Below are 19,618 nucleotides of genomic sequence, written 5' to 3'. Positions count from 1 at the left end.
ATGCCATTATGTATAGTCACTTGTCAGAGTAGAACCACACTTTAAAGTACCAGTTATTTCACAACCTAATTCTAAGGATTAACTACAGTGAGGTAACACTAAATTGCACTTCTCGGCTCCCCATATTTAATACTTCAATGCATGCATCATCTGCATGTTCCTAATTAACTTTACTAATCCCATGGTTACTGAGTGCAGAAATTTGGGCAAGTAAAAAATATCAATTGAAGGAAAATTCAAAGGGGAAAAAAAGTGAATTCAGAACTGTGGTCTACAGATACTAAAGAAAGTATGTTAATAACATCTAATCTTTCATTAATTTTACAATTTCTGTTGTATTATTCCTTATGAATTTTATCACTTCAGTATGGCTTTTTATTAGTTTCTAGGCTTTGTTAAAGACAGATATTTGACAGTAGCCAAATATGTGAATATAAATTGATTTTATGCATACACACAACAAGAATTTTATTGATATAAAGAGCTTCATTATTTGTAGAATTACACTAAAATTGTTTTGGAACAGCAAGAACTCTCTCTGGACTGTATTAGAATTTCATGCCTAAATGCAGTTGAACATTAATTTTTATGTGACTTCTTTGTTTTGTGCTGCAGTATAAAAGAAGTCTGTTGAAAGTAAATATCAGGGGAATACAAATGCAGATTAAAGCTTCAGGAAACAAGATGTAAGTGTGAAAGATGACAGAATGATCATGTGGGAGGAAATAGCTGTAGCTTTTTTCTCTCCTTCATTCCTATTCACAATTATGGTTAAGAGCAAGGACCTCAGTCATTTTACTGCAGCATTCTTAGATAATAGTGGAAGATAGTGGGGTTAAATTATATGCATTAAGACATTTTGGCAGGCTCAGTAGTCTTACCGATCTTGATACACAGCAACAATGCCAACATCTAGAAACACAACTTTATCTCCAGTACAGTTTCCTTTAATGTATGTGTTGAGGATGTTTGTAGGGGATTTGTGTCAGGATGATGGTATCTTCACTCTAGCCCAGACTGCCATTTTTAGACTGTTATGTCTGCCTTACAGCTGCTATACCCTCTATGGCTACTCTAACACCCTCTTTGCAATCAAGTCATTAAGGCTGGAATTTTCAAAAGTACTCACTTCAAAAGCGTATGTTGACCTAACTTTGCTCTCATTGAAATCAATGGGAGGTTTGTTGACGACTTCAGTGGAAGCAGAGGTACACTAGTGCTTTTGAAAATCTCACCCAGAAATGAATACTGAACATTCATTGATATTACTTATCATTACACTGGGCTGATGTACTGGCTTGGCATGTCGCAAAATGAAAATTAATGGAAGCACACGCAATGTAGAGACTAAGATAGATATTCTATACATATTCTATATGCCATTTATACAGTTACTGCAGATCCACTTTTTGCCCAGAAACAGTGTTCTTTGGAAGAAAGTTCATAACTGTTTTGAACAAGGAGTTGATGATCACATGTGTTATCTGACTAACCAACAAAGTTGGCAGTCCTAGAGCTTTGAAATTGTCATGTATTGGTAACAGGGCTCAGTAGTACCATATGCTTTCTGAGTGACTGTTTTTCAATTTTGTGTATGACCGTTTGACAAGAGACGGATGACTGTACTACAGCCCTGGAGAAATGTTTTGAGCTGCAAAATAGTAACTTTGGCCTGGATATACAAAAGGAGGTAGGTGTTACGTTGCTAAGCATCACAGCACCTAACTTTTAGGCACCTAGAAAATCCCTGGGATTCGCAAAGCCTGAGTTAGGCACCTAGGCTCTCTATACAAGTGCCTGCACAAAAGCCAGCATTCTAGGTAGGGAGCCACTGAAGTTAGCCAATGGGAGGTGCTGAACCAGAGGGATCTGTGACCCTTTTGCAGAAATAGGTGTCTAAGTCTGGGCCACAGGGAGGTGCCTATTTCTGCTACAAATTCATAGCCAGGAACCCTTTTTGAAGTTAGGCAACAACTTCAACAGGAGATGTTGAAGGAACCCAACATCAGAATATCTCATAGGTCAGTGGTTAGTTCTGACAGGTGTCAAAGCTCTACTCAAATCCTTTCTTCCCCCTGAGGGACTTGAAGTGAGGGTCTCCTGCATCCAAGATGAGTACCCTAATCCCTGGGCCAGAAGTTATGGAGTTCCTCCTCTCACCCCATCCCAAGAGCTGTTTTCTGTGAACATGCCTGAGGGACTCAATCTGGTAGTGTGCTCAGAGGGTATCTACCAGATCGGGACCTGCACAAGACTTAGGCACCCAATGCCAATCTTCCTCTGGTTTGTGAATTGCTCTGGGGTTTTGGTAGGAGATACGCACCTGGACACCTCATGGGAGGCAGCGGTGCACATGCCCAGAGGCAGAAAGATAGGAACCTATAAGAACTTTTACTGCAAAAACCTAGGTGCCTACAGGGTTCAGCATGAGTTTTGTGTACCCTAGTGGTGCCAAAACTGGGATTTTGATGCCTAAAGCAGAGATTTAAACACATAACTTCTTTAGTGTTTCCAGGCCTTTATAGCTTAAACGTGTGCCTGTGGCTGGTGACCATTTTATGAGGCCATCTGGCCCATTAAATTGAAGCTGAAATTCTGAGTTCAACTCTCAGCTACATTATTCCTATGACAGACACAATTAGATTCTCAGTATGATATACTGGCAAGCATAAGAAAGCAGTTTTAATATTGATTATTTACAGATGTCAATTGGCCTGGTAGGTCCAATAAGCTTGAAGAGCTACTAGAGAGGTCTATTCTTAATATACAGATTCATAGATTCCCAGGCCATGGGGACCATTGTGATCATCTGGTTTGGCCCCCTGTATAACACAGGCCATAGAACATCCCCAAAATAAATCCTAGAGCAAATATTTTAGAAAAATATCCAGTCTTGATTTAAAGATTGCCAGTGATGGAAATTCACCATAACCCTTGGTTATTTGTTCCAATGGTTAATTACGCTCATTACTAAAAATGTACACCTTTATTTCCAGTCTGAATTTGTCTAGCTTCAACTTCCAGCCATTGATTCATACTATACTTTCCTCTGCTAGATGAAGAGCTCATTATCAATTATTTATTCCCCATGTAGTACTTACAGACTATAATCAAGTCACCTCTTAATCTTCTCTTTGTTAGACTTCAGGAGCTCAATCTATTTAGTTTATCACTATACTGCATGTTTTCTGCTCCTTTAATCATTCTCATGGCTCCTCCCTGAGCCTTCACCAATTTATCAACATTCTTCTTGAATTGTGGGTACCAGAACTGGATGCAGTATTCCAGCAGTGATCATACCAATGCCAAATATAGAGGTAAACTAACCTCTCTACTTCTACTCGAGAGTCCTCTGTTTATGCATCCCAGAATCTTATTAGCTCTCTTGGCCACAATATCACATTGGGATCCCATGTACAACTGATTATTCACCAGAGCCCCTGTGACTGAATGGACCCTGCACACCACTATAATAATCTCTGTACAAAATATACCTTGTTAGGTATCATTTGAAAACTAATCACTCACTGGTAAGTAATATCATGCTGAAATGTTTGTAACATTAAATAATAAAATTATAAACATAAACTGAAATTATGTCCAAAATGTCTTTACCAGATAAGTCAGGGTAAACCAGTTTCTCAAAGACAGAGGACAAGCTGACGCCTTTAGGCAGGTGTCATCAAAGTTGATAGTCAATCACCTACCAAGTGGCCATTTTTGGCAAGGAAGCAGGGCAGGAACAAACAGATCATTGAACAACGTCATGGAACCAATTTTACCACCAGACTCCTTGTCTTCATCCTCAGCAGGAATGCACTTTATCTAGGGGTAACTCTCAGGAAAATGCATTTGCAAAGAGTGACTGAACTATAAAAGTGAGGGGCAAAAACACCCCAAGTTCTCTCCCTATCCATATTTCTCTTTTTCACCTAAGAAGACAAAAAAAAAAAAAAAAAAAAAAAAAAAAAAAAATAGCCATTGGACTTTGGGAGCACATCCTAGCCTGAGAATTTGGTCAGCAATGTTACTGTGTTAAGGGATTTCACCTTGAACCAAGGCTAGTTTGTTAAGTTTTAGTATTAGGAAGCATTTTATCTTTATTTCTCTTGTAATTATTTCTGACTTTAATGCCTTATACTTGTATTCACTTAAAACCTCTCTTTTTGTAGTTAAATAAATTGATTTTTTTCTTTAATCAAAATCAATCCAGCATTTTGAATTGTTTGGGAAACTCCATTTAAGGTAGCAAACTGCTGTATATTGTTCCCTCACAGGGGCAAAAAACCTAAAATACCTGAACTGTCCAGGACAGGCTGGAACGTGCAAAGCAAGTGTTTTTTCAGGGAAATTCAGGACTATGAGTGAGTTGAGGTCACCATGCAAGTAGTAACAAGGCTGCTGAAAGCCAGTGTGTAACTGAAGTGTGAGCTAACAAGCTGCTGTGGTGAGTGCTGGACCAAGGCTAAGGCTTACCTTACAGACCCCAATGGCGCTGGAACCGGGATAGACCAGGGGACCATAGCCCTCCAACTTTTTAACATGGGTGTAGTTTGGGGGGGCAGGAGGCAGTGTTGCGCCCCCAAACTGCAAGTCTCGGGCAGGAGTGGAACGGCACCAGCAAGGTCTGTGTTTCATGGTGGGGGAGAAGTCTGGTTATCACAGAAGTCTGGTTCTTCTGGGGGGTGCATGAGGGGCTAGAGGACCTGCAGGAGACTGTCTGTGGCTTCATAATAAGTACTATAGTATTTTGGAAGCACACATTTGTTACTTGCTTGGTAAAGTCTAATGATAGCATACACCACTAGGCTGGGGTATATGCCCTGCATTCCAGCAGTCTGACCTGAGACAGGCATTCTTAGCTGTGTCCCATACCAGGCAGTGTGACACAAGCGATCTAAATCACTCTGAATCAGTGACCTGTCCTCTTCGTTATTTACCAATCCCCTAATTTTTGTGTTGTCTGCAAACTTTATCAGTGATGATTTTATGTTTTTGATAAAGACATTAAATGGCACAAGACCAAGAACTGATTCCTTCAGGACCACACTGGAAAACAGACTCATTCAATGACAATTCCCTGTTTACAGTTACATTTTGAGATCCAGCCATTAGCCAACCTTTAATCCTTTTAATGTATGCCATGTTAATTTCATATTCTAGTTTTTTAATCAAAATGTTATGCGGTACTGAGTCAAACGTCTGATGTCTACAAGTCTAAGTCTATTACATCCACACTATCACCTTTATCAGCCAAACTTGTAATCTCATCAGAAAAGATACCAAGTTAGTTCAACAGGATCTGTTATATAGACAGATAATGCCCACAAAAGGGCAGCGTAGATTTTAAGGAGACTTAAATTCCATCTCCAACATGTGTTGCCTTTTTCACAAGAAACATTGGCCCTTTCCTGTACCTTCTTTAAACCTGTGCTAAATACAGTTTGTATTTGAAGGCTTTGTGGTAGTGTCGGAATGGCTGTTTTGATATAACATCTTTATCATGACCTTCCATTCGTCTGAAAACATAGTTACAAGCCTATCTTTACAAAAAGCTTAGAAAAGCTCTTTTTGGAGCTTGTCTTTTTAAAATAAATGTCAGTTACTGATGCTAGAAAGATAGGCTATTTCATTAATGGGCAGATAAATGAGGAAAAAATGTATTATTAACACCAGAATATTTAAACCTGGGAAGAGATCATTTATTTCAGATATCTTTAGACACTCTGCTAATGCTTCCATTTTGTTAATGATGAATTCACTTCATTTTAAAAAAAAATCTAATGGAATCTGGTAAATTTTCAATGTGGTATGAAACCTTTCTCCAGTCCCAGTATATACTTATCCAGGCCCTACTGTCACTGAAGGTTAATAGTGTTGTCTCTCACCTTCATTGTGCCATAGGATATAGCTGTAAACAGAAAATAATAGAGCAACTGAAGTAATTTTTACTTGCCAAGTGTTTAGTTTTATCAGAGTGGGTTTTTTTTCCTAGAATGTGTTTTGTAATTATGTTCAGAGTTGAATGTAATTATTGTGGTGAACATGTTTGGGGTGCTGAATAGATCTACTGCACTGTATATGCTAGGCATAATCTGAAAGCAAACTTCCAACATTTGATGTTGATTGAAGTACTGTAGCTTTCACTGTAGTAGCACCACAATCACTGAAATAATATTCATAACTATTTCCAAGGATTTTATAACTGCCTATCAAAAAACTATTCTGGTCTGAAACTTGCCATCACAAGATTTTTTTAAAAAATTAGTTTTAGCCATTTTAATTTGTAAGAGGATGGTAAATAAATACAGTTGGTACTTTGCAGATAATTTTCCTTACTTCTTTAAATTGATAATACTTTTTAAGTGGCATTGATGATTTCAGAGTTAGTCCACAGTGCAATATTTTGAAATGTCCAAAGTCTCAAACTTCTGTAAAAATCTTTATATTAATAATAGGAGGAAAGATATAACAGACATTTTCCAGCAAGTCTCTCACTGGTCAAGCTGCACCATCTGCCATGCTCAGCATGTCTGCACTCCTCACCCTTTCTGAGTTCAGACTGGATGTGAAGGGGCAAACAAAGATAAGGTAGGCTCACTTTCCCCAAAATATCTGCCATGAAGAGATGGCGCCAATTCTTTGTCAACAAGGATGGAGATGCTCCACGGGGTCCCTGTGCTGCTGCTATGCTGGACCCATACTGTACCCTATTCTGGAACCTGATATGCCTCATAATGTATAGTGCAGAAAACCATAGGAACTTGACTGGTTTAAAATCTAGCCTGTATGTCCTAAAGGAATGTCAAAAGGTGATGCACTTTGGTGAGTTTCCCTCTCATAATGAAACCTGAAACTGACAAGTTTCACCTTTTTGCGGGGGTTTCACTCTGAGCATTTCACACATCTCTAATTGGCATGTCTTGAAAAGATAACAAAGGTTGTGCTTAACTATTAGAAGTGGGTCAAGTTTCTTTTCAAGAACACTTTAGAGCAGGTCAAGCAGAATTCTAACGAGATCAGCCTCCTTCCAAATGACCCCATGCTTCTTCCATTTTCCTATGTGGTGTCCAGATTTCAGCTTTGGTGTGCATGTGTTTGAAAGGGGCGAAGTGCTGTCTCTGCAGCGTATTCCCTCTTCTCCAACTCTCTAGCACTATGGATGGGGAGGATGCAGGGTTAAATCATGGGTTTAGCCCCTGCCATAGGTTATATCAGCTCTATCTATAAAAACTTCCACTGCCTCCTCCTTCTGACTGTGTCTCTTAGAGGTGGGTTCCAGGAGATCTCCTAGCAGCAGGACTTCTGGAGGAAACCCTACACAGGGACATCTGGGCAGAGGCAGATGCCTTCATAAGGAAACCCATTGCCTCTGATGAATTGCCAATATTTTCCAATTTGTGTGGCTGTACACTGTTCAGATACTAAAGAACGAACAGTGTCAAACCTGCCCTAAAAAGGGCAACTCTGCTCCTTCCTCAAAGGAAGAGCTAAGAAGAATCTGAATTTACACTAATGGAATGTCCATTCTCTGCAGTGATTATTGGAAAATGAACCATAAATTCCATCATTCTCAGTGGTTTAGATTATCATCTCTCCCAGAATTATTTTCCAACTCCTGCAAATTTCTATATAGACGGGAACCATTTTCCTTAATAAGAGTTCCCGATATCACTTTTACATTCTCTGTTGGCTTGTTTGGTGCTTTGTTTTACATCTGGGTTTTAAATATGACTTCTAATAAACTCACCACTAACATGTCTGGATAGCAATAGCGATACACAAAGGAATCATTATGCATAACGATAACAATTGTCTGTGGGATATTTCACAGAATCACACAGCTATTGACAGTATTTACATTAGGCAAATGCATTATAATGTAACAGAGCAATTGCACTTTTTCTTATATCCATAAATCCACATGTCTGACACACTGCACCCCATGTACACCCTAATGGTGTGATTTGTGTATCATTCATGTTCACCCTTATAGCGTAACTATAGATTGTTTGATGCAAAGTATGTCATGTAAGGTGTTTTTGGCATGCTGATCATTATTGTTATGGAAGCATGTTTTTTGCAATGTCATATGTATGGTTATGAAGCTCTACTATGTAATATTCCCAAATATGTGCCTCACATTGCTTGAGGCAGATACAGGTAAACGCTTAAGGCAGAGAAGGTAGTTCACACCTCGCTCACACATGCATAAAACAACCCAGTTCTTTCAGGAACAATGGTCATGCCTAACCATCTAATAAAGTGAGGTATATTTGACTCCAGTGGAGGAAACCATGCCGGATATTGTTGGTCGCCTGACCCCAGGAGTTGCGGAGAAACATGTTAAAAGAGGAGACATTTTGGTCACTGGAGCTGTTTCTTGCAATCCATCTACAAGACAACACTAAGCAATTGAAAGAATGCCCACAGGGGGAGGGCCTGGCTGAGGAGAAGTCAGCTAGCCTGTGGTGAGAACCATCTAAAGACTGTAAGGCCACTGAAGTGTTAATTTAGTTTAGAATGCGATTTGCCTTTTATTTACTTTTAATCAAATTCGATTTATATTCCTCTGTCTTATAATCACTTAAAATCTTTCTGAACTTAATAAACTTAATTGTTTGTTTTATCTAAAGCGGTGCATGTGGCTTGGGTGTGTGTAGAGACTTCGTTTAGAGTGACTGAGCTGGTGCATATCAATTTCTTTTATAAATTGACGGACATATATGAGTTTGCAGAGTGCAGTGTGAAGCACTGAACTCTGTAAAATGGCAGTTGCTAGGGTTGCATCTAGAACTGGGAGTGTTTGCTGGGTTATTCTGTTGCATAATCCGATGAGTGGCTGGCCAGAAATGCTCATTCACTAAATCAGGGAGCGCTTGCTTGCAGGAGGCTGTGGTGGGCTGCCTCAGGAGTGGGGGGTTCACACAGTGGGGGCAAGTGCAAGATGGTGCCCAGGAGTGAGGGACTGCAATGACACAGCTATACACCAGTTCAGATTGCAGAGGGGAACATCACAACATGTAATATTCCATATAGATCAGAATAATCATATAATAAAATTGTATTGTGGTGCAATGGGAATCATAACTGAATTCCATGGCAACTTGTTTCTTAGCCTAAATGTATTTTTTTTTTTTTTGTGCTTATCCCTATTGTAATCACTTCATAAATGGCAAATATTCTATTATTGGATGGAGCTTTACCTTCGCAAACACACTGTAGCATTAAAGTGACCTTTATTTTAAAAAAGAACAGTGCACTATCATTCAGCCCCTATGGTATATAATAATGCCATTGCAATGTTTATACTATCACCGTGGAAGGGAATGGTATTATGATAATGACAGCCTGGTGGGTGCCATCTCTGTGTATGTGCACATACGTGCTCTTCAGAAACTTGAAATTTATTGCAGAGAGCTTTTCTGGGTCAAGGTTTTTTTTTCTTTTAGGCCTGTACACATCTTTTAGAAATATGACTCTTTGGCATGTAAAGGTGGAAGGCTTTATGGCAAGTCTCAGAGTATTTGTGCATGCCTCATTAGATGAGTCGAGAGAGGACTGTTCCTAGAAATCAGAGGATTTTTTTTAAAAGAAACACTTCAGATTTGGTCTTCCAATACATTTTTAATATGTAACTCCAAAATTGTAAGTAAATAAATTACATTTGCCTTAATTTTTAATTAGCTGAAAGTCATCACTGTAAATTGTGTCTTCCATTACAAAACAGAATATTCAACCGCCAGGCCTGAAATAATTAAGCAATATATTACAATTAAGCAGTGTAATTTTAATTTAATTATGATATATCATAGACTCTGTTTCTGATTTAACTGACATTCATTGACAAAATGCTATAACATAAAATAACACTAAAATATACAGCTAACAGCTCTGCGTGTTTTGTTTCATAGTATTTGGCATTCATCAGAGCATATGGAGACAGATCCTTCTAGTCTGAAATAGCTGGCATGTTTTTTAGCAGTGGGCACAAATGCTGTAATTTGCATTTTGCTCTAATGTAATTGTGGGCAATGACTGGGGAGAGTTAGTCAAAAGACCTGATCCAAAGTACACTGATATCAACGTGAATTTTTCCGTTGACTTAAACGTGCTTTGGATGAAGCCAATATTGAATATTGAACTGCCGCCACACCGTTATAGGCAGTAGGTAAATAGACTGTCATGTTTAGAAATAACATGAGCAATGAAATATTAGACAAAGCTATATCATATATTTCCTGGTGCATCACCTTCATCATTTTCTGTTAGGCTGGAAACTGCACAGGGCAGATGCAGAATGTAGAGAGTAAGGTAAAAAGCAAAGAGCAGGACAGGGAACACAGGGGCACTCAGTCCTACATTAGTGACACTGCTGCTGCAGATAACACTGAGGCCTGTTTGCACAAAAGGAGTTAGACACATCAGTGTCACTTTTAGGCCCCACTGCAATGTGCAATGCACAAAACTCCCACTGAAACCTGTAGGTGCCTAAACTCATTTGGCACCTATGGTTTGTTTATTTTTTGTTTTTTTTTAATGCGGTAAATATTCCATAGAAGCATATGGTCATGTGCACTGGTCATGTGCACTGCTGCCTCCCTCTAGGCATCCAGATGCCTATCTCTTGTCTAAGCCCCAGAGTCATTCATAAACCAGGGGAAAACAAGCATTCAGCCATCAAACTACCATGTGGGACTTGATCTGGTAGGCATCTTCTGGAAAATGCCTACTAGATTGGGCCCCTCAGGAAAATTCACACACCAACAGCTGGGAGAGGGAGGAGGAGATGGACGAGAGAGATTTGCCTTGTAACTTTTAGCCCAGTGGTTAGTGTAATTACCTGGGATATGGGAGACCCCCAGTTCAAGTCCCTGCTCTGTCTGAGTGGGAAGAAAGGATTTGAACAAGTATCTGCCAACTCTTAGGTGAGTGCTCTAACAGTGGGAAATGGGATAGTCTGATGTGGGGCTCCCTCAATCTCTTCTGGTGAAGTTATTGCATTGTGGATAAACAGAGTCATTTGAGCAGGGGGATTGGATTCTGGGTCTCCCACATACTGGGTCAGTGCTCTCTGGAGGATGGGAGCAGGAGATGAGAGAGGGATGACTTGAAAAACAACTTTATTCACATAAAATCACATTGAAAACTATTTTAAAATATTATAAAATTGCAATACATGCACCCAAAGGATATTAATAAAATAAAGCAAAACCTATCTTAAGTGAACATTAAACGTGAATTACTAAAGCATCATCACCAAGTTCACTCAAAATATTGCTAATAGCAAGTCAACTGAAAGTGCCAGGTTACATGTCAATTTATAAAATTTATAATCAGTCCATAGCTGGACCACAATCGGTGCACACAGAACAGCCCTAGCAGGTCACACTCTACTACCCAAGCCACTATGTTTTGGTGAGATTTCAAAATGGCTAGTTTTGCCTGACCTAGCAAAAAGGTAGCCAGGCAGGAAACGAACCAAATGAAAGCACTGTATCACACTCCCAGAACAAACAGGTTTGGAGAAAACTCAACACAAGCCACTAAAAAGCTGCTGCAAAAAAAAAACAAAAAGAGGAATCAAATGGCGGTATCTGAATCCGAGCACAAGGAATCTTGTGCAAACACCTTAGCGGTAATATGGTGCAAAATATGATTGTCTGCTATGATGTTATGCAGGATTCTCCACTACAAGTCACTGGAGCATTTAGAAATAGGAGGTTTGTACAATGTACTCAAAGCCAGGGACATAGAGTCACCCAGGGACAGAGACATCCTACAGGCTGTATCAGGAGATCATAGAGGGTGGCATAATGGCACACTTTGACACACATACCACAGAGCTGCTTCTTGGTCATGGTTGCAAAATGAATATTCACCAAAACCTTCCAGTACCAAAAATCTGCCTGGTAGTTCAAGGATCGCATCAGCCAAAAGTGAGACAGCTAGTGAGGGGAACACAGAATTCCCCCTGGAAGAACAATCTCTGCAAAAACTTTCTGCAAATACTGAGCAGCCAATTGCTGGAGTACCACCTGGAATTCAGCAAGGACCTTGTCCAAAAAGCGCACAAAAAGGATTCTGGTCTGAACAGAAAGAGTTGTTGCCAACTTCCAGCTTGACCAACTAGGAATAATCAGGTAGGACAGCTTGGTCAACCCAGTCTGCATAAAGGCAGACAGGCTCCTGGAGGAGACCACTTCATCAGGAAAAAGTGGGTTAAAAAACAGCAGCTCTTCCAAGGGCCATAAACTGGAAAACATCTGGTCAGGTTGCGCACTTCGCAGAAGTCACCAGTCATTAGAGATCATTACAGAATGGAAGCAAATCTAGATTCTGTAATTGAGTAGGTGCTTTGTCTAGAGTCAAAGTCCATCCACCCAGAACAATGGAGGAGAGAAAAAACAAGGGACTTCCAGGCAAGCAGGGAATCAGAGTACAGCAAATGCTAAACAGACTGGAGGCAAAAAGTTGCCACCCTGCTGACTAAATAAATGAGCCTCAGGCCCCTTTAATCTAATAGCAGGAACAGCAAAGCAGGGCACGACCAGTGGGAACCATTTAAAAAAATTGTTAATATGCCTCTGAATCCTGTCCCAAAGGCTTGGGGGAGGGTTCAGGCACATTAGCCGGTGCCACAACATTAAGACCACAAGGTTGTTGGAAATCAAAACCCATCCCTGAGAAGAGAATCCTGGAAGAAGCCAATGCCATTTCTGCAGGTGATCTTGCACCTTCTCCCCACGCCCTCCCAGTTCCTTAGTATATATTATTCAAATCTGAAAAAGACCCCCAACACCTTAGCCCCAGAGGTATCCCGTGGCAATTGTTGGGGCAACAAAAGGGGGGCCCATTACACTGCCAAGAGCCCAGTCAGACTGAGTTGATTTTAGTCCAGTAATGCTGCCAGATGATGCCTGTTCATACACTTGTAAACAACTGAAAAGTGCCTGCACGTCACTGTCAGACATGAGGAAAACTGGCAGGGAACGGCCAGTCAGACAGCTTATGAGGAGGTGCAGGAATGGCTCCAAACTAAGAGCATACAGCACCCCAGAGGACTTCACTGACAAATGCCTCTGTGAACTGGGAAGCTGTGGCTAAGACCCCATTAATCTTTTGGACAATAAAAACATTACGGTACAATAAAGAAATATATGAAGAGAACTCTGGACCAATCTCAAAAGTGTCTAACATTTAGAAAAGAAAGCTCTGGTTAATTCTGTCAAAGGGCTTCTCTTGGTCCATTAAAGTAAGCCCCACATCCAGAATACAAAGTTTGGTGGCAGTAATACATCAATCATTAAAAACAAATTATCGAAAATACAGTGTTTAGGAATACAATATGTTTAATCAGGGTATACCAAAGAGTCCAGATAGTCCTTCAGTCAGTTAGCTAAGGCCCTGGATAAAATCTTAAAATCAGAGAAGAGAAATAGACCTCCAGTTCCATAAGTCACAGAGGTACCCCTTTTTTGTGATCACTGCCTTGCAGCACCTGAGGACAATTCTTGCTCCTGCATACACTCCCACACCTCTAGAAAAAAGTCAGGACTAATAAGATGCTAGAAATGCTTGTAAAATTTAGATCACAACCCATCAATATCTGGGGCCTTACCTGTAGAGAGCAGCTGGACTGCAACAGAGAGCTTCTGCAGTGATAGCCGGGTGTCCAGGCAGTGCTATTCCTCACCAGTCAGACAGGGTAACCCTGGTCTAGTCCTCCATTGCCAGCATATCACAGGCTTCAGGTGATTACAGAGTACTGTAAAAAGAAACAGCTACTTTTCTAGAGCTTATCAGGGTCAGTCATCAGATGACCATCCAGCAGGTGTAGACAAAAATCTGCTGACAGCCTGTAGACTTGTTCTCTAATGCGAAAAAGAACATTGCGGGAGCATCAGTGTCAAGAAGCTGAGTAAAATGGGCCTGGACTAGGGCTCCTTTGCACCTTCTCTTCTAACAAGCACCTCAGGAGCTGGTACCTCTCAATTAAGATTTGGTGAATCTGCAACATGTTTCCCATATCAAGGTTGCCCTGAAAGCCAAAGATGTCCCATTCCAGGGCACTCATGGCTTGATGCAAAGCCTATGTGGCAGCCTGGGTATACGGTTGGCAGGACAGCTGAATCTGGACCTTTCTGACATCCCACCAATGTCTCAGGGACTCATACAGAGCCTTACGCTGTCCCCAACACTCCCAAAACACAGCAAACATCTGGGTGAAATTCAAGTCCTGTAGTGATTTAGTAATAAAGCACCAGTGGGAAGCACGTTGGCCTTCATGGTATAAAAGTGATCCCACCTGGCCCCCTGAAGCCTTTTGTGAGCAGCCTTCAGCCCAGAATACTGCCTAACAGTGGGGTGAGAGAACCGCCAAATATCTAATAGCCCAAAGGTCTGCAGGAGATAATACCGTTCCCTGGTTGACTGACGGTGTTGCTGCTCATGGTTCCGATCTAAAACATAATCTACAGTGCAATTGAAATTTCCTCCCAGGACAATAATAATATCAGGGTCTCAGTCAAACACAGCATAGACAAGTGTCTGCAGAAAGGGGACATGCTGAGGTTAGTCCTGCTTTGAGCAGGGGGTTGGACTAGATGACCTCCTGAGGTCCCTTCCAACTCTAATATTCTATGATTCTATGTCTCCTCAGAGTAGGGGTATGCACAGTAAAAAGATTAAAAACAAAAGCACCAGTATACATTCGGACCTCGAAGAGCTGGCCCTGCACAATCTCCTTCACAGAGATGATCTGTGCCACTGCACCCAGGGAGAAGAGAACAGCCACCCCAACAGTGACATTGGAACCATGGCTCAAGAAAGCTTTCCCTTCCCATTTCTTCAACCAGTTCCCCTGTTTATCAGGGACTGAGTGAATCTCTTGCAAAAGGACATCAGCAGCCCATTTTTGTCTGAGAAATTCAAAGAGTTGTGCCCTTTTATGACCATCTCACCATCCATTAATATTTAGAGAGCTAAAGCTGAGTGGCACGATAGACACTAGAAGGACGGAGCCAAGCAGCAAAGAGAAACAGTGGAAAGTGGAAGTACTTTGAACAAAATGAGCCATGGATAGGCCTATATATCTTGAGCAATCCCCACAGGCTTCCTCAACAACTTTCTGAGATGGAAATGTCTCCTGCAATCAACCAAGGTATCCCTCTTTGTGCTTGTTGTAGGGAATAAAGGGTTAATGAGCAGCTCTGGGCTGAGAAGGCCCCACCTAGCTGCACCTGCTGGGCATGCTCACAATGGAGACAGGGCTCAAAAGGGAGCAGCCCAACTTAGTCAGGGCAGACAGAGCAAGGGAGCAGTAAGAGCGGATGCAGGAGCTCCTCACCACCTGGACCAGACCCTGCTGAAGCCCCCATGGAGACCAGAATGGCAGGCCATGACTAATGGAGAGGAGCCTTTGGATCATGGTCAGGGAAAAAAAACTCTTTGGTGAGTCCAGACACCAATTCCACTGTGACTTTGGAGGGGCAGAGGCTGCGATAGGAAGCAACCCAGAGAATAGGCTTTGTGGCATCCGCCCTCCAGGCCACATTCCCAAACTGCTGGACACAGGGCCCTGTGTTGCAACCTGGTGGAGCAGGAGGGCTCAGCTTCCCCTATTGTTGGCCTAGACTCTCACCAGTGGGCAACATGGCCACAGGCTCTCAGTTATAGACTCTCCTCGCTGGGTCATACTGTCAGACTCGGATGCAAACCTCCCGACAGTGCTGAATGAACAAAGCGCTATAAATCAGGGAAATAGGCCTCGGCTTCCACTCCCCCCAATCCCTTTAGTGTTATCCAAAAAGTTACTAATCTCCTTCACACTATATCTACCCTTTCTATACAGCTGACTAGCTGGGATATCAGGAACCAGTAAAGAGTCAGAGAGATCCTCGTCATCCTCTTCTTGTCCTTCAGACACCATCAGTTCAGAAGAACATTGAGCTTCCGTCGTAACATTCTCATTCTTCATGAAGGAAGCAATTCAGTGGGAGTAGCTGGCATATCTGTTTTCCCAAGAGTGGTAGCCAGTGTAGCCCCAGCATCATCTCTGCAGCATGCAGAATAGGGGGCTTGAGGACTCACCGTGCCAGGGGAAGGTAGTACACCACTGGGAGCTCCAAGCATGGAGCTACCACCCAACGCAAGACTGTGCTCCTTCTCAGGGCACACAGCTCCATCCCCAGCCACTGCCAGCAGCTCAGGGGCCTCCAAAGGCTTAGCCCTTTTAGAAATAATTTTGCATAAATCTGTCTCGTTGCTCTGTTTTTCACCCCCATCTCTAGAACCTATCTCTGCTTCCCCCACAGAGAGGTGTTCCTCAGCCTCCAGAACTCACTTCTGTCCAGGCACAAGTGATGGAGTCACAACAGAGGTGTCTTTGGGGAAAGGGAGGAGCTGCTTCCTGAACAACAGCAGACCACAGACGGCAAAGGGGGAGATGGAATGTGGCAGTACAGATGCAAACTCTGTTTTTTGCTGGTCCCTTGATGTCCCAGCTCCTTCCCCACTATCCTGGGATCTCACATTCTTATCAGGGGCCCCCAAACCAGCAGTGGGCTGGAACCCTTCAGATGATCAGGGTCACCACACAAGAAACATTTCATGTTTTCAGAGGTAGCAAATACTGTACAATCCGCCCCATCTATATGGTTCTTTAAAACAGGTTCAATGGCTACAGCCTCATAAACCTGGTGCCAGAATGTCATAACGTGTCTCATATTTGGGTTCTTGCAACCTAACAGAATCATCCGAACAGCAGAAATGACCTTCCCATAATGGGAGAGAGCAGACACTAGCATCTCACTGTGAAGGACTTTTGGGACTTTGGAAAAAAACTACTTTTAGCAGCAAGAGCAAACAAGAGGAAAACTTGAACAAAAGACTCCTTGACCCACAGTACCAAACAATTCACAAACTGCTCCTGAGCCAGGAAAATCACTATAGATTTGCTCATTCGAGAGGCAGATTTTATATTAGCACAGCCAATAACCTTACCCATGCTCAGCAACACATCCTCCCCAGTGCAGAAGACAGTAGACACACTCCAAACCCCATGCTGGCAGGTCTAATCACTAAATCCATCTGAAGTGGACCCCAGGGAGAACCCCCACCTAAGAAAAATGGGAGAACCAACAATGTTCCTAAAACAAAGACACAGCAAGTAACAAAACAAAAAACGGTATCAGAAGTCAGCTAGTGAACACAGCACGTAACAATCACATCCTCATACTCAGGGGAGAAGGGAGAGGGAAGAGTGAGAAGGAGAACAAACACAACAAACATAAGCACACATGACTTTATAGACCGGTGGTTGGAGCAACCACCCAGGATGTGGGAGACCTGGGATTCTGTCTTTCTATTCCAATGACTCTAATTATTTACCCAGAGTGCAACAGCTTCAGCAGGAAATGTTGAGGGAGCCCCACATCAGGATATTCCATAGCTCAATGGTTTGAGCACTCATCCAAGAGGTGGCAGATCTGTGGGCAACTCCCTTCTGCCCCTCAAGCAGAGGGGGGAATTGAAGTGGAGGGTCTCCAACATCCCAGGTGAGAACTTTAAGCACTGGGCTAAAAGTTATGAGGGAAAGTCCTCATCCTTCTCAATCTTTTGCAAAAATGGCACCAGGAGAAGTTTTACAGCTGAGAATCACTAGCAGAGCTTGGAATTAAGCACTTAGCTCTGTGAGAAGGGTGGGGCTTAGCACGCATCCCTCTGATCAGCATTTCGCATTGGCTAGCTTAGACAGCATCCTGCATAGTGCTGACTTTTGTAGATCACCGTCTAAGGCACCTATCTCTGCCCATGTATTGTACAGAAGCTTAGGTGCCTAACTCTGGCTTTGTGAATCCCAGTGAATTTTCTAGGTATCCAGAAGTTAGGCACAGTGATGCCTAACTCCTTTTTTGCCCCCAGGTCTAAGTTACTTCTGCACAGCCAGACCAATTCCATATTTTGGCCCTGTCTTTTTCATGGACTGGAAATGCTAGATTGTGGCCTCGATTTAGGAAGGCATTTAAATACAAGTCTATGTTTTAAATATGTGAGTAGTCTCGGCAATTTCAAGGAATAACTCATGCTTAAAGTTAGACTAGTACTGAAGTGACTTCCTGAATTAGGGCTTACAAAAGTAAAGCTAAAGAAACAAAGAGACAATCTTCATTGCTTGAGTATTTAGAATAGGCCCAGTGATGTCCATGACATAAGGTGAGAAAGGTTTGGTTCTTGATTCATGAAGTTTCTATATAGTCAGAAGTTTTTTGCTCATTTCATTTTCATGTGTCTCATTTTGTTCATTTGGTGGTTATTTAAATTTCTGTAGGCCAAGTTCCTTCTGGGACTCTGAGAACAATTGTACACTCAGAGCAATAATGAATGATTGTTATCTCTCAAATCCCTTTTCCCTCTGGCTTTCTGAAATAAAAAATGAAAGATGATTAGTCAAATCAATGATATTTAGGACACAGTGGAACATCAGAACAATGTGTTCAAAACCAAGGCAAACATTTCAACCAATCCTCAGGTGACACTGAAATCGTGCCACATGGGACCCATAACAATTCTTTGCTTTATCCTATAGCTCATGCAAAGGTTTTGTAAAATGCACATAAAATAAACATTACATTAAAAGTATGTTAATGTGAGAGTATATGTGTGTCAACATTGTGGGTGCTTCAATCTGGCTTCAGTTAACTACCTCATAGACCTGGCTCATGAATACACCAGTGAGACAAAGGAATAATTTAAGAGAATATTGTCTGCAGCAAATGTCATGGGAAATGACTAAAAGGAAAGTTACCTTCAGAAAGTAAGGATCAAGAATGGATGCAAACCAACTTCTGCATAATGTACAATTCTGCTTAGCTGGGGTACAACAGCAGATTAATGGTTTTGCAAGAAAGCTTGGAGCTGTTTTTCTTATATCATTATCATTTCTCGATTTATTTTACCTAAACATCTTGGCTCCCACTCTTCTCACCCCCAACACACACACACACACACACACACACACACACACACACACACACTTCTGTAAATACAGAATAGTGTTTGTTTATCTGGAACTGCTGTCAGCTAGTTTACTTGCCCTTTCAAAATTAAAGGGCAAAAAAGTTAAATCTATGCAACAGATTTATGGCAACTATGCAGTATCTAACAGTTTCAACAGTTCAAAACTCAGCAGTGTTGGAGAAGGATTATAAGGTAATAACTACAGCTGATATTACCTCTGAAAAAGACTCTTCCCTGTAGTCTAATAAATATTGTATGAACCAACAAGAAGCAATATGCTAATGATGTGATATTTACCCAGTAAGCTAGAGCATCAATGGATGTCCTGTTTCTTTATGAGACTGACATGAGAACCATTTTAACCATTTAAATATGTTCTTTTGTTTCTATTTTTCCAGTAGCTGTTTCCCTGGGAACAAAAATGGTGAGTGAAAGTCGTCACGAGGCTCTAGCTGCACCACCAGCCACCACCATTGCCGCTTCACTGCCAATTAACGTCACAGAACCAGCCAGTCCTGGAGGAGAAGGTGGAAAAGAAGATGCATTTTCAAAGTTAAAGGAGAAGTTTATGAATGAACTGAATAAAATTCCATGTAAG

At 41.6% G+C, this 19,618-nt stretch overlaps 1 protein-coding gene across 2 annotated transcripts in view; it reads left to right on the top strand.

The window, feature by feature from the left end:
- The window catches only part of SYT1 (synaptotagmin 1), a 583,887-nt gene that overhangs the window by 406,594 nt on the left and 157,675 nt on the right, over positions 1–19,618 (top strand). For both annotated transcript variants that reach the window (XM_067559902.1, XM_067559903.1), the window contains one exon: positions 19,419–19,613. In XM_067559902.1, coding sequence (XP_067416003.1) covers positions 19,442–19,613 — 172 coding nt within the window. In that variant the 5' untranslated portion in view covers positions 19,419–19,441. The remainder of the gene's footprint in view (positions 1–19,418; positions 19,614–19,618) is intronic.

The sequence above is a fragment of the Emydura macquarii genome, unplaced genomic scaffold (assembly GCF_026122565.2).
Source record: "Emydura macquarii macquarii isolate MOO-44397 ecotype Brisbane River unplaced genomic scaffold, CSIRO-AGI_Emac_v2 contig_2205, whole genome shotgun sequence".
NCBI lineage: Eukaryota > Metazoa > Chordata > Testudines > Chelidae > Emydura > Emydura macquarii.
Note: the sequence above shows the minus strand (reverse complement) of the source record. Positions and strands in the feature narration are given on the sequence as shown.